Source organism: Molothrus aeneus, chromosome 9 (genome assembly GCF_037042795.1).
Source record: "Molothrus aeneus isolate 106 chromosome 9, BPBGC_Maene_1.0, whole genome shotgun sequence".
Lineage (NCBI taxonomy): Eukaryota > Metazoa > Chordata > Aves > Passeriformes > Icteridae > Molothrus > Molothrus aeneus.
Window position 1 is genome coordinate 23754763 of NC_089654.1, and position 12248 is coordinate 23767010.

Below are 12248 nucleotides of genomic sequence, written 5' to 3' on the forward strand. Positions count from 1 at the left end.
GTGAGGCACTACAGGATGCTTCCTAGGAAGAGCAGGAAGGCTACAGTGACTCACAAAGTGCTGCCCAAAGAAATAGAAGATCAAACTAGTGCTCAGCAGTTTTAAGGAGAAATATGTGAACAGATACTGATCTTTTTTTTAGCAATAAGCTCTGAAGTCCAAGCATGTAACTGAGTTGTTAAGCAGAAACTTTTGTTCTGCCTGCAAACAGCAAGGAAGTCATAGGATGACTGGCAGCCTTCATGCTTCTCTGCTGATTTCATGCTTGGCATGGCAGAGTCCAAAGTACAAAATACCTGTACATTCTTGAGTGCTTAGGACAGCCTCTGCCCAAGGACATAAGCAGCTCATGGGGCTTCCTGTGGGTGCCACTGAATTGTGAACCAAAGCAGTGCCCTTCAGCTCAGGTGTCTGTAGCAGCTGATCTTTCTTGTAGCTATGTGATTGCAGAGGAGTTTCTCCTATCTCACACCACCTTCTTGGGATGTGAGGAAAAAGGGGGTTTGTTTGTGCAAGAACTGCCTAAGAAATGGAGCTCCCCTCTGGCTGGGGAGGTCAGATCTGCAGTGAGTGTAGGAAGCTGCTGAATTGGATGCTTCAGTGGCTGCCTGTGGAGGTTTGGCAGGTCTCATTGGCAGAGGAGCTTCCTGGAGCAGTGATGCCCCACGGAACTCTACCTCTTGGGATTCTTAAATTAACAACAAATTGCAGCAAATAGGTCTGGCTTAAAGGGATAGGAGGGAAGGAAGAATGGAAGTAATTCATAATGCAAAGTTCCAGTGAAAAATCAGCTTGAATGTAGAGATGAGGAGGGATTTGTGTCTGGTCCCAGCAGAAGGATGAAAGGGAAGAAGCTGAAGAGTTTACTTTTCAGAAGGGAGTGAAAGGGGATCCATGTGAGATGGCAGCAAAGGGCTTTCTGCTGCAGCACCCGTGTCTGTGTTGTGTCCCAGGTAAGAGGTGTGAGCTGTGTGATGATGCCTATTTTGGAGACCCCCTGGGCAGGAATGGTGCCGTGAGGCCGTGCCGCCTGTGCCAGTGCAACAACAACATCGACCCCAACGCCGTGGGCAACTGCGACCGCCAGACCGGCGAGTGCCTCAAGTGCATCCACAACACTGCTGGCTTCTACTGCGACCGCTGCAAGGACGGCTTCTTTGGGAACCCCCTGGCCTCTGACCCCTCAGACAAGTGCAGAGGTCAGACTTGCTTCTTGTTGCATTTAAAAATGGTTCTGTCCCCAGGAGCTGCTGTCGGGCTGTCACTTGTGCCCGTCAGCAGCAATGTGTGGCTTTACCCTGATTTGGTGGTTTGAGCTTGCTAAAAGCTTTGTGGGCACTTAGTGCTATCAAAGCAAAAGCATTGTGTGATGCAGGGGCTGGGTGGCCATGTGGTTTGGATCCAGGCCCGTTAGAGTAAGTACCAGTACCACAAGGGATTTCTAAGTTGGTGCATGTTTCTCCATACCTTTTTATTTTTGCAGCTTGTCACTGCAATCCATACGGCACAGTGAATCAGCAGACGATCTGCAATCAAGTGACTGGGCAGTGTGAGTGCTTGTCTCATGTCACTGGGAGGGACTGCAGTGCCTGTGAGCCTGGATTCTTCAACCTCCAGAGTGGACGTGGCTGTGAGAGGTGAGGTTTGGCTTGGCTTGGGGCAGAGACCCTGGATTTGGAGGTGCTGACGTTGTGCAGGAATGTGATGTTTGTCACAAGTAACAGGTGTGCCTCTGCCACTGTGGGTGGGGAAGAGCAGTGGTCAAGGAGCAGCTACTAAGGCTGTACAAAAAGCCTGACTTATAAATAGCTTTATAAAGAGCTCTAAATCAGGGTTTTAAATAGAAAACTGCCACATGACTTCGTGATTGTAGCAGGGGCTCTTGGGTTCTTTTTTTAGTGCAGGCAGCAAGTGACCTTGCATGGTTCAAAAGCTCAGTGCCTCGCCTGCTGCATCTTCACAGCAAGAAAAGTGGCTTTTGGCAAATGCAAATGTTGAGCTGTGCTCTTCAGAGAGACCCCACGTGTCCCTTCTGTGTCACATCTGACGTGTGCCTGCCTCCCCCAGGTGCAACTGCCACGCGCTGGGCTCCACCAGCGGGCAGTGTGACATCCGGACGGGGCAGTGCGAGTGCCAGCCCGGCGTCACCGGCCAGCACTGTGACAGATGTGAGCCCAACCACTTCGGCTTTGGCTCTGAAGGCTGCAAACGTAAGTCTGAGGGGCCACAGGGAGGCAGGTGGGAAGGATGTTGCACACCCAGCCCTGCCTTTGCTTTCCTTCTGCCTCTGGGAAGGTATTTTGTCACCTTGCTCCTCATCACAGCAGAAGTTGGCACTTTTATGTCCACACTGTGTGTGACGTAATTTGATGTCTGTATTACAGCTTATCCCCTTCTTCTTTTGTTACCTTTTTCTTGTCTGACTTACTAGATATCCAAATTAGTAGATATCTACTTCTCCTTGGTGTAAATATGTTCTCTGCATCTTGGCCTCCAGCAGCCCTGTTTCCTAATGTGTCCCTGCACAGTTACTCTGCAGTATCCAGGTTCTGTCTGGAGGAGCAGCTGATCTTTTAAACATGATTGCAAAGCAGGTTGATCCAAACTTTCCTCATTGATATCCCTGCCTGTAAAGAGCAGCAAAACTAACTGCAGTTGGTTACAATGCAGTATGGTAGAATAATGCTTTGTGGGAGAGGTAATGGCAACACTGAACACACACAGTGAGTGTTGGATCCTGCTTGTGAGTAGAAGCACTGCGATCAGGAGGGAGGTCCAGCTGTGAGTTTGTGCCCCGTAGCTCTTGCAGATGTTTTAGGGTATTAAGCATATCCTCCCATCCTGTGAGTTGTAGGGTATTTGTGCCTGTCCTGCAGTCTGACTGAGGTTTACCGCCCCTGCAGCCTGCGACTGTGATCCCGAGGGCTCGCGGTCCCTGCAGTGCCAGGAGAGCGGTCACTGTGAGTGCAAGGAAGGCTTTGTGGGGAGCCGCTGCAACCAGTGCGAGGAGAACTACTTCTACAATCGCTCCTGGCCAGGCTGCCAGGAGTGTCCAGCCTGTTACAGACTAGTGAAAGACAAGGTAAGGCCACACACACTGCTGTTGGTACCACTGGAGATGGTGGCACGTGTCCAGTTGCGCAGCGTTCCGGCCCATGGCTGTTGGTGGTTGCTGAAAGCAGAGCGGCTCAAGGTGCTTTGCTGTGTCAGAGCTGTGCTCTCTCCCTCTCATGTAGGTGGCAGAGCAACGTCAAAGGCTGCAGGAGCTGGAGAATCTTATAGCAAATCTGGGTAGCAGAGAAGAAACTGTAACTGATGAAGCCTTCGAAGAGCGGTTGAAACAGGCAGAAAGAGAAGTTACGGAGCTGCTCCATGAGGCACAAAAGAGCAAAGGTGAGCTGACCTGATCAGGCCTGGACCAACTAAATGAGTTCTTTGCCTCATGTTCCTGTTCCCTTTGGAGACAGCATGTTTTATTTCATGCCAGTTCTGTGCTCCAGGATTGACAGCAATTTCAGGCAGCACTGGGTCAGTGAATGTTGTTATCATAACAACAGTGGCTGTGCTTTTATCCATGCTGTTCTACCAGTGGTCTTTGTTGCACATGGAAGTAAGGATCTGCCTCTAGCTCTGCATGGATGGAAGTGTTTTATGTGTTACCCTCTTACCTTGATGCAAAGGAAGGTTTTATTTGTTACACAAGCAGAAAACTTTCCAGTATACTTACTATGCTTTAAATTTGCTCAAACATCTTGGGCTCTAATAGTTCTTGTTGTTCTGATCATTGGTGATCAGAATGGCGGCTTCAAAATCCTGATGGCAAACTTAATTATCCCACCATCAAGTGTAGAATATTCTGAAGAATGCTGTTTTTCCTGTTAAACTCCATTTCAAATTTGTTCTTGTGTTGTCACCACTACCACAGGATGTTTGTCATGTTTGTGACAGTGGTTTGTCCTTAGGGTCTCTTTAATGTATAAGATGATGTGTGTTTTGGAAAAGGGAAGCCTGAAGGAGACTATTGACTTTGCAGTAAAAATGTTCTCCTGGGAGCTGGTTCAGTGATTTCAGACCATTTTGGGAAAATTTGTCCCCTTTGTGTGAAGCTGGGAAAAAGCTAACACACATCTAATGCTGGCATTTGCTTGGGAAGATTCCTGCCAGTGAGAATGGTTGCTTAAGCTTTTGTCAGCTTTAGCTGAGGTAGATTTTTACTGCCTAGATAATAGTCCCACATAAGGGGGTAGCAGGATGGGGATTGCAGAAAGATGAGGGAATGGATTTGGTTTTGTGGTGGAATTTTGATCTCTCTCTCTGTCTTAGAATCATAGAATCATTTATTTGGAAAGACCCTTAAGATCAAGTCCAAGTCTTCCCTGCCCCCCAGCACTGCCAAGGCCACCATTAACCCATGTTCCCAAGTGCCACATCCACCCAGCTTTTAGATCCCTCCAGGGATGGTGATTCAGCATTTCCCTGGACAACCCTTTAAGTGAAGAAATTTTTCCCACTATCCAACCAAAACCTCCCCAGGCACAGCTTGGAGCTGTTTCCTCTCATCCTGTCCCTCTTCCTTGGGAGCAGAGCCTGACACCCTGGGTGCACCCTCCTGTCAGGGAGTTGTGGATCGACAGAAGGTCCCCCCTGAGCCTCCTTTTCTCCAGGCTCAACCCCTCCCAGCTCCTTCAGCTGCTTCTCATGAGACTTGTGCTCCAAATTCTTCCCCAGCTCCAGGTTCTTCTCTTACTAAGAGGGAAAGGTAAATGCAACAAAAACTACCCTGGCAAAAATCTGTGCGCAGCTGAAGAAGTTATTTCTGTTTTTCTGTGATAGTATGTTTTTGAAATGTGTCAAATGTTCATGTTCAATACTTAAGATCTGTTGCAAGGTCAAAGTATTTGACCAGTCTTAATTTTGGAGTTCTGTGGGCTTCTGCTTGCACTTTAATTCTTGGTAACACTCTCAGCTTTTCAAAAGTTACTGCCATGGTTGTGAGGCAAATACATACCTGGGCTGTGATGCCTCTGTTATTTAGATGCTGTTGTGGGGAGTTACCTGATGGTCCAAAAATTTGGTGAAGTGTGGGTGCCTTATAAATCCTACATATGTGAGAACCAAGGCTCACAGCTTTTGCCAGCCCTTTGGTTTGAGGAGAGTTTGGAGAGGGTTTGCTATTCCACACAGCTCCTGGCTGCTCCATGTGGAGCTCCTTAGGTCTTTCTTCAGAGTAGCCATTGTTGCCCTGAGTGTGGAAAAATGTACATCTGCACTATTTGTCTGTCTCTGCTCAATTTCTAGGAGATAAACTAAAGGGAATTCACCAAACAGACATTTCATACCTATTGAGGAGCAGTTCTGTTGTCATTTTAAGTCAATGAGAGAGGTAAAACATGAGGTAAACATGAGAGGTAAAACATGATTCTGAACACAAAATCTCCCATCAGAGTCAGTTCCAATACCCAGCAGGATTGTCTTATTAGCAGTTCATGGCTTTTCATTTCTCCTGTTGGTGCACATTCTGATTATGACTTTGATCTCAAGCTAAGTGACTTGTGAAATGGCTTTGCCTGGTTCCCTTCCAGTAGAGGATTAACCTACCAACACGGTGCCTGCTGTGGTAAGCTGCTGCTCCAGCTTCTCTTCCTGCTCTAATTAATTTTGCTTCCTCTCTTTTTTGTCCTGTGTTTCAGACGTAGATCAGGGTCTAATGGATCGTCTCAAAGACATCAACAGCACCTTAGTGAGTCAGCTGAACAGGCTGAGGAACATCCAGGGCACAGTGCAGGACACGGAGAACCTGGCGGAGCAGGCGCGGGTGCGGGTGGAGGACACTGAGGACCTGATCAGCATGGCTTCTGATATGCTGGAGAGGGCCAAGATGGCAGCTGACAACGTGGTGAGTGTGTGCTGGGATCCCACACAGCTGGGGGAGGCTGAGGGCCTTTCCTTTTGTGCCTCTGGTGTGTTTCTCCACTTGCTGTCTCCCTCATACAGCAAATTTGCATCAAGATCATGGGAAATCAGTGAAGTTCACCACTGTCGATTATGGGAAATCAGTGAAGTTCACCACTGTCGATTATGGGAAATCAGTGAAGTTCACCACTGTCAGTTACAGATAGTATCTTAGCCCAAACCAACATAAAAGTCTAAAACATAAAAGTCTAAAATATTTGTTGTTTTTCAAGGGGTAACCAGTGGTGGAAACTGCATGGACTTAAGAAAAACATGCAGAGAAGTGAGAAGTAGGTTAGACACATATCTAAGCATTTAGAGCATGACAATAAATATTTAAAGCAAATACAAATAAAAGATTAGAAAGGATCTTTAAGGGTTTTTTTTTCTTTCTTTTTCTCTTCCAGTCCATTACACCTCCAGAGCAAAGTGGGGACCCCAACAACATGACTCACTTGGCAGAAGAGGCTCGTAAGCTGGCAGAAAGGTAGGCTGTGCCAAGACACACTCATCATGGCCTTTGTCAGGGCCCTGCTCTTCTCTGCAAGGGGGAAGCAGAATTTCATTTCCTGGCTGGGAAACACACACCCTTTGCTGCTTAAGGGACTGGTGCTCTGGGATGGTGGCTGTGTAGCCCTGAGGGCAAACATTGCTCATGTGGGTGACACACATGGCAACCATCTTCCATTACTAATGTTTCAGCATCTCCCATGTGTAAATCTGGGGGAAGGAATGAAGGAAGAGAGAATATAATCAAGAACTGAGGATAAAAACTATTGGCTGACAAATCTAATGGCATTGTTTTTCTTTTGTCATCAGGCACAAAAAGGAAGCTGATGAGATTGTTCGCACAGCCAAGGCTGCAAATGATACTTCCACGGAAGCGTATCAGCTGCTGCTGAAAACCCTGGCTGGAGAAAACCAAACTGCAATTGATATTGATGAGCTCAACCAGAAGTGAGTCAGAAACAGAAAATTGTTTTTATTTCCTGACTTTAGAACAGTGCTTAAAACTAAGACAATCCCTCTATCTGCTTTGGATTTTGTGGGAGGTGATTTTTGATTTCTTAGCCTCTCCACTCTCTTATTAAGTTCAGTTCTACAGAATATACTGTTTCATAACTGGATCCTTGGGATTTTTTAGGTACAATCAAGCAAGGAATATGTCTCGAGACCTAGAGAAACAGGCCACCAAGGTGCTTGCAGAGGCAGAGGAAGCTGGAAACAGAGCCCTGCAGATATATGCCAACCTCACCAGCCTGCCTACTGTGGATTCCACGGGGCTAGAGGTACATGTGGGCACCATCATGTGCACTATTTCTGAGGATTGCTAGGTTGCTGGCATACCTTACATGTGCTCTGCTGATGTTCTCTGCATAAAAACACTCTGTGGACAACACTTCTTGTCCATCTAGGCATAATCCAACTTTTATGCAATTGCAACATTTATGCAGGAGATGTAAATTCAGAAACCACCTACATAAACCCCACCTCCCCCAGTTTCTGAAAGACAGAAATCTGAAATATTTGCCAGACATCTTGGCTTGAATGTAGAAGTGGAAAAATTTACCACCTGTTCAGGAATTCTTTAACATTCAGGAATCTCTGTGTGTGATTTCCACCTGCAGAATAAAGCAAATAAGATCAAGAAGGAAGCAGAGGAACTGGATCAACTAATTGCCAGGAAGCTAAAGGATTACGAGGACTTGAGAGAAGATATGAAAGGAAAGGAGTTAGAAGTAAAGAACCTCTTGGAGAAAGGGAAGACAGAGCAGCAGGTCAGTTCTACTTTGTGCAGGCTTTTGTTCCCTGGGAAAAAAAAAAAAACAAGGAAGACAAGTAACTGGCCAGATGCAAATGATTTCATTTTAGTGTTATTGATTATAAGAATGCTGAAGAATGGCCCCAAAAAGGAGATGCAGAAAGAGGTTAAAAGCAATGGCTTTGAGGCTGTGTGTGAAAATAGGAGATATTTGCCAGATGTGGTGTCAACTTTGTATTTAGAGCAGTATTCCCAAAGTACATACACTCATCTGGTCTCAGAGGAAGCACTGCTCTTCTGGATGGTGTTGTTGTTTGGGGCTTAACAGTGCTTTTTGACACACACGATTGTCCTTCAGAAAGTGGGAATGCATTGGTACATGTCCTGTCTCCTCAGACTGCAGACCAGCTCTTGGCTCGAGCAGATGCAGCAAAAGCCCTGGCTGAAGAAGCTGCTCGGAAGAGTAGTGGCACACTACAGGAGGCCAATACCATTCTCAGGAACCTGAAAGGTAAAGAGGAAGCACTTGGAGTGAATCCTTCAATTCCAGTGTGACAAGTCACTTGGCAGTAGGATATTCTGGTTAAAGAGGCCCTGCTATTGCCCTTATCTGAATGTTGGGTGTGTTCTTTCAGCTTGTTTTTCTTTAAAGAAAAAGTATGAGCCTTTTCAGGGACTGGAAATTACCTTTTAACTTCCTTATTTAGCATCAGAAGATGTGCAATAGGGAGAGCTGACCATCCCTCCAATGTCAGGGCAGCAAAGCCTTGGGTAGCTTGGTCAGAGGAGCATCCCAAGGCTCTCCTGGAGCACGTGATAAGGATCTGCTTTGCCCCCTTAGACTTTGACAAGCGGGTGAACGATAACAAGACGGCGGCCGAGGAGGCGCTGAAGAAGATCCCTGCCATCAGCCAGACCATTGCAGAGGCCAACAACAAGACTCAGCAGGCAGAGCTGGCACTGGGCAACGCTGCTGCTGATGCCCGTGAGGCCAAGGCCAGAGCAGATGATGCTGAGAAGATTGCCAGCTCCGTTCAGAAGGTGGGTGTGCTGCAGCTCCCCCCTCTGAGATCCTGCTGTGGGATTGCAGGAACTCCTGCTGCAGTGTTTCCTGGTGAGCCCCCTGTGCCCCCTGCTGTATTCCCCGCTGCACATGCAAAACATGGCAAGACAGGAAGTCAGTGCATTTTGATGAGAAGGATTGAAGGAAGTTCTGCCCCTTCACCACCTTTTTCCATCCTGTCCCACCTGTTGGCTGCAGAGTGCTGCTGCTACCAGAGCCGAAGCCGACAAGACCTTTGCTGATGTGACAGGACTGGCCAGGGAGGTGGATGACATGATGAAGCAGCTGCAGGATGCAGAGAAGGAGCTGAAGAGGAAGCAGGCTGATGCTGAGCAGGATATGAAGATGGCAAATGAGGTGAGTACTGCTGGCAGGTGACAGCAGTGGCTAGGAGCTGCCTTCTCCCTGCTGTCCTGGCAATGGAGCCTTTCCTCCTGCTCTCCTCTGGCAAGGACAGCGCTGGGTCCAGCCAGTATTCTGACTCTTCCAAGTTTTAAGTGGGACTGAAAAGGAGGCAAGTTCTGGTGCATTAGCATAAGCTCCCTGCTGGAATTTGAAAGCTACTTTTCCTTTTATTATAGCTAAAACCTGACTGTATAGCCCTATTGATTCCATCCTGCCCTTTACTGCAAAATCCTGCTCAGTGTTCAGGGATCCCCATCCTGAAATACTCAGAAAACTGATTACTTGAAGATTGCCAGTCTTTTCCCCAGCCCTGTGATAAAGATCTTTGTGCAGGATTGTTATTCTGGGGTGAGAAGGCAGTGATGTGGTGACTATCTGCAAAGGAGAGGCATCAGTTTTGTAATCCCTACACCTTTTTTGTGCTTTCATTTTTTTTATATCCTACAGGCCTCACAGGCTGCCCAGGAGGCAGAAGACAATGCAAGAAAAGCTAAGAACTCTGTCAACAGCCTGCTTACTGTCATTAATGACCTGTTGGATCAGCTAGGTAGGACTGTCTTCAATGTTCTCTATGCTTTTGAGTGTTTTCCTGATATGTGCTGGGTTTCCAGCCAGTTTTGTTTGAGGAACCAGATGGATCTGTTGATCTCTTGAAATTGGGTTTGTGTGTTTTTGGCAAGGACTTTGGGTTTTTTTTTTCCCAAGTAGCCTCAGAGCTTGTTTGGCAACGCTCTCTGTTGGTTTTTCAGCAAACTGAAGACTTCTTGAGACAGTGGAGATGTCACCCATGTGGTTGGTCCTGTTTCAGAGGCTGGAGATGCTCTGATGGAGATCTGCTGTGGGCTCAACTGTGTGAGCACTCAGGGTGCCATAGAGGTTTTCATGCACTTCACTGTTTGCTTCTGGCTTTTCAGGGCAGCTGGAGACAGTGGACTTGAACAAACTGAATGAAATTGAAGGTACCTTGAACAGTGCCAAAGACCAGATGAAAGACAGTGACCTGGACCAGAAAGTGTCTTTCCTTGAGAGAGAAGCCAAGAAGCAAGATGATGCGATACAGGCCTACAACAGGGACATTGAAGAGATCCTGAAGGACATTAGCAACCTGGAGGACATCAGGAAGACCTTGCCATCTGGCTGTTTCAACACCCCGTCCATTGAGAAGCCCTAAGGGTGTGCTGGGGGTGGGGGGAATCGCCCTGGTGAGTGGTGGTTCAGCCATGGAGTGCCTTAACACACATTGCCTTCTCCAAATCCCCAACTCTGCTGCTCGCAGCCACTGTTTCCTTTCAAATCAGGATAAGTTGAAAGTTTTGGGGGTTTTTTTGTTTTTTTTTTGTTTGTTGTTTTTTTTTTTGTTTGTTTTGGGGTTTTTTTGTTTTGTTTTGTTTGGGGTTTTTTTGTGGGGTTTTTTTTTGTTTGTTTGTTTCTTTGTTCGGGTTTTTTTTTTTTTTTTGAGAAGCAAATTAAATATCCGTCTTTGGGCATCAAAGGGGTTTTTTATATAGGTTGTTTTCCTGAGCACTCCACCTTTGCCCCTTCCTCAGACACAGTTTCCCTTCGATTAGTGCAAGGATGAGAGATGCTCTGGACTCTTTATACTGTGGTTCAGAAATAACTATGTGAGCTGTATACAGCAAGGCAAAACTAACACAACTTTCTCTCCTGTCTTCTCCCTTTATAAAATCCTCAGTCCTAGAGCTCTTTGTCCCTATGAAGGAAGGGGATGGCTACCAAAGTATTACTGTAATGGCCAGTATAGCTGCACTCAATTCAGATCCTTCTTCCCAACTTCTAACCCTGTGAATTTATTTTTTTCATCACTATGTGGCCAATCCAACAGTGTTGGTAGCCTTTGGCAAAATAGCTGAAGCCTCTTTCTGAAATGCTTTCTGTGAGGATGCATTACTATGAGAGAAAGGCAGCCTCTGATTAGGGCTCTTTGGGAAGATGGGATACTGGTGGAGTGGTGGATCTTGTCAGCCCCACTTCTGTTCTGTGGAGAAGTTTTGGGTCTGGTCTGAAAGCTGCTACCTGCTGGCTAGTCCAGACTGCCAGAGTGTGGAAGCCACAAGCTGCATTCCCATCAGTTGCTACTGAATTTCCAGAGGATCTGGTTTTCTGGGCTCAGAATGTCAGACTGACAAATGAGTTTGTTGAAGCAGGACAAGTCTTGCTGAAGAGGAGAGCTGCCTTCCAGAGAGTTCTGACAGCTGCACTGGCCTCCATGCTGAATGTCTTAGGGTGGGGAAGGAAGGGGGCACATGAATGGAAATGGAAAGGTCTTTTTTTTTCCCCATCTTTTACCTGAAGGAGGACAGTGGGATTTTTATCTCTTCTGCCATTGCTCTTGCCTTTTGCCTGTTTTAAAGCTGGGAGGAAGAGCTGGAATTTCCTGGTGCCCTCCTTTCTTTTTGCCTCCAAATCTCCCAGTCACCACAAAGCTGCCACAGCACAGGGACCTCAGGCCAGGCTCAGGTGGCAGCTCTGCCTTTTACTCCACTCCCAGGCCTTCCCTGCAGGCTCCCTGCCCAGGCAGTGCTCGCTGCTGCTGGCTGGGAGCAGCAGGGAGCCCCTTGCTCCCAGACAAGAGCTTCCTCTGCAGCTTCCTCCTTGCCTCCAGCCTGGCATCCCTCCCCCTTTCCCTGAGATCCAGTATATATCTATCCTTAAACACTATGCAACTTTGTACGTTTGCGTAGCGGGGAAGAAATTATTATCTGACACACACTGGTGCTATTAATTATTTCAAATTTATGTTTTTTGTGTGAATGTGATTTTTTTTTCCATTTTTTATCATGATTATAGTGTGAGGAAGTCTCTTGTGTGTGTGTATGTGTGTGTAAATATAAAATCAGCCAGATTTCCAGAGTGGCACAGCCTGGCCTCCTCTATGTGCTTTCCCCTGTAGCCACCGGGGCAGGTGCACCATGTATTGCTTCTCTCTGTATCATTCCCTTAAAGCTTGGGATTTCTCCTGGCTGGGCTCCTGCTTGCTTCCCTCTGTTGTATCCCCAGCACCCATCCATAACCACTTTGCCTGTTGGGTGGCTGCTTTCCAGCCCA

The 12248-nt window shown here is 47.0% G+C and overlaps 1 protein-coding gene across 1 annotated transcript in view; it reads left to right on the forward strand.

Annotated features, from left to right (window-relative positions):
• LAMC1 (laminin subunit gamma 1) overlaps positions 1 to 10540 on the forward strand; it is a 64892-nt gene extending 54352 nt beyond the window's left edge. The window contains exons 14-28 of the mRNA XM_066555502.1: positions 954 to 1199; positions 1484 to 1637; positions 2068 to 2210; positions 2904 to 3082; positions 3237 to 3393; positions 5691 to 5896; positions 6360 to 6439; positions 6772 to 6909; positions 7097 to 7241; positions 7581 to 7730; positions 8111 to 8225; positions 8556 to 8755; positions 8976 to 9134; positions 9630 to 9729; positions 10097 to 10540. Of these exons, the coding sequence (XP_066411599.1) occupies positions 954 to 1199; positions 1484 to 1637; positions 2068 to 2210; positions 2904 to 3082; positions 3237 to 3393; positions 5691 to 5896; positions 6360 to 6439; positions 6772 to 6909; positions 7097 to 7241; positions 7581 to 7730; positions 8111 to 8225; positions 8556 to 8755; positions 8976 to 9134; positions 9630 to 9729; positions 10097 to 10353 (2429 nt within the window). The 3' untranslated portion in view covers positions 10354 to 10540. The remainder of the gene's footprint in view (positions 1 to 953; positions 1200 to 1483; positions 1638 to 2067; positions 2211 to 2903; positions 3083 to 3236; positions 3394 to 5690; positions 5897 to 6359; positions 6440 to 6771; positions 6910 to 7096; positions 7242 to 7580; positions 7731 to 8110; positions 8226 to 8555; positions 8756 to 8975; positions 9135 to 9629; positions 9730 to 10096) is intronic.
• Positions 10541 to 12248: the final 1708 nt, after the last annotated feature.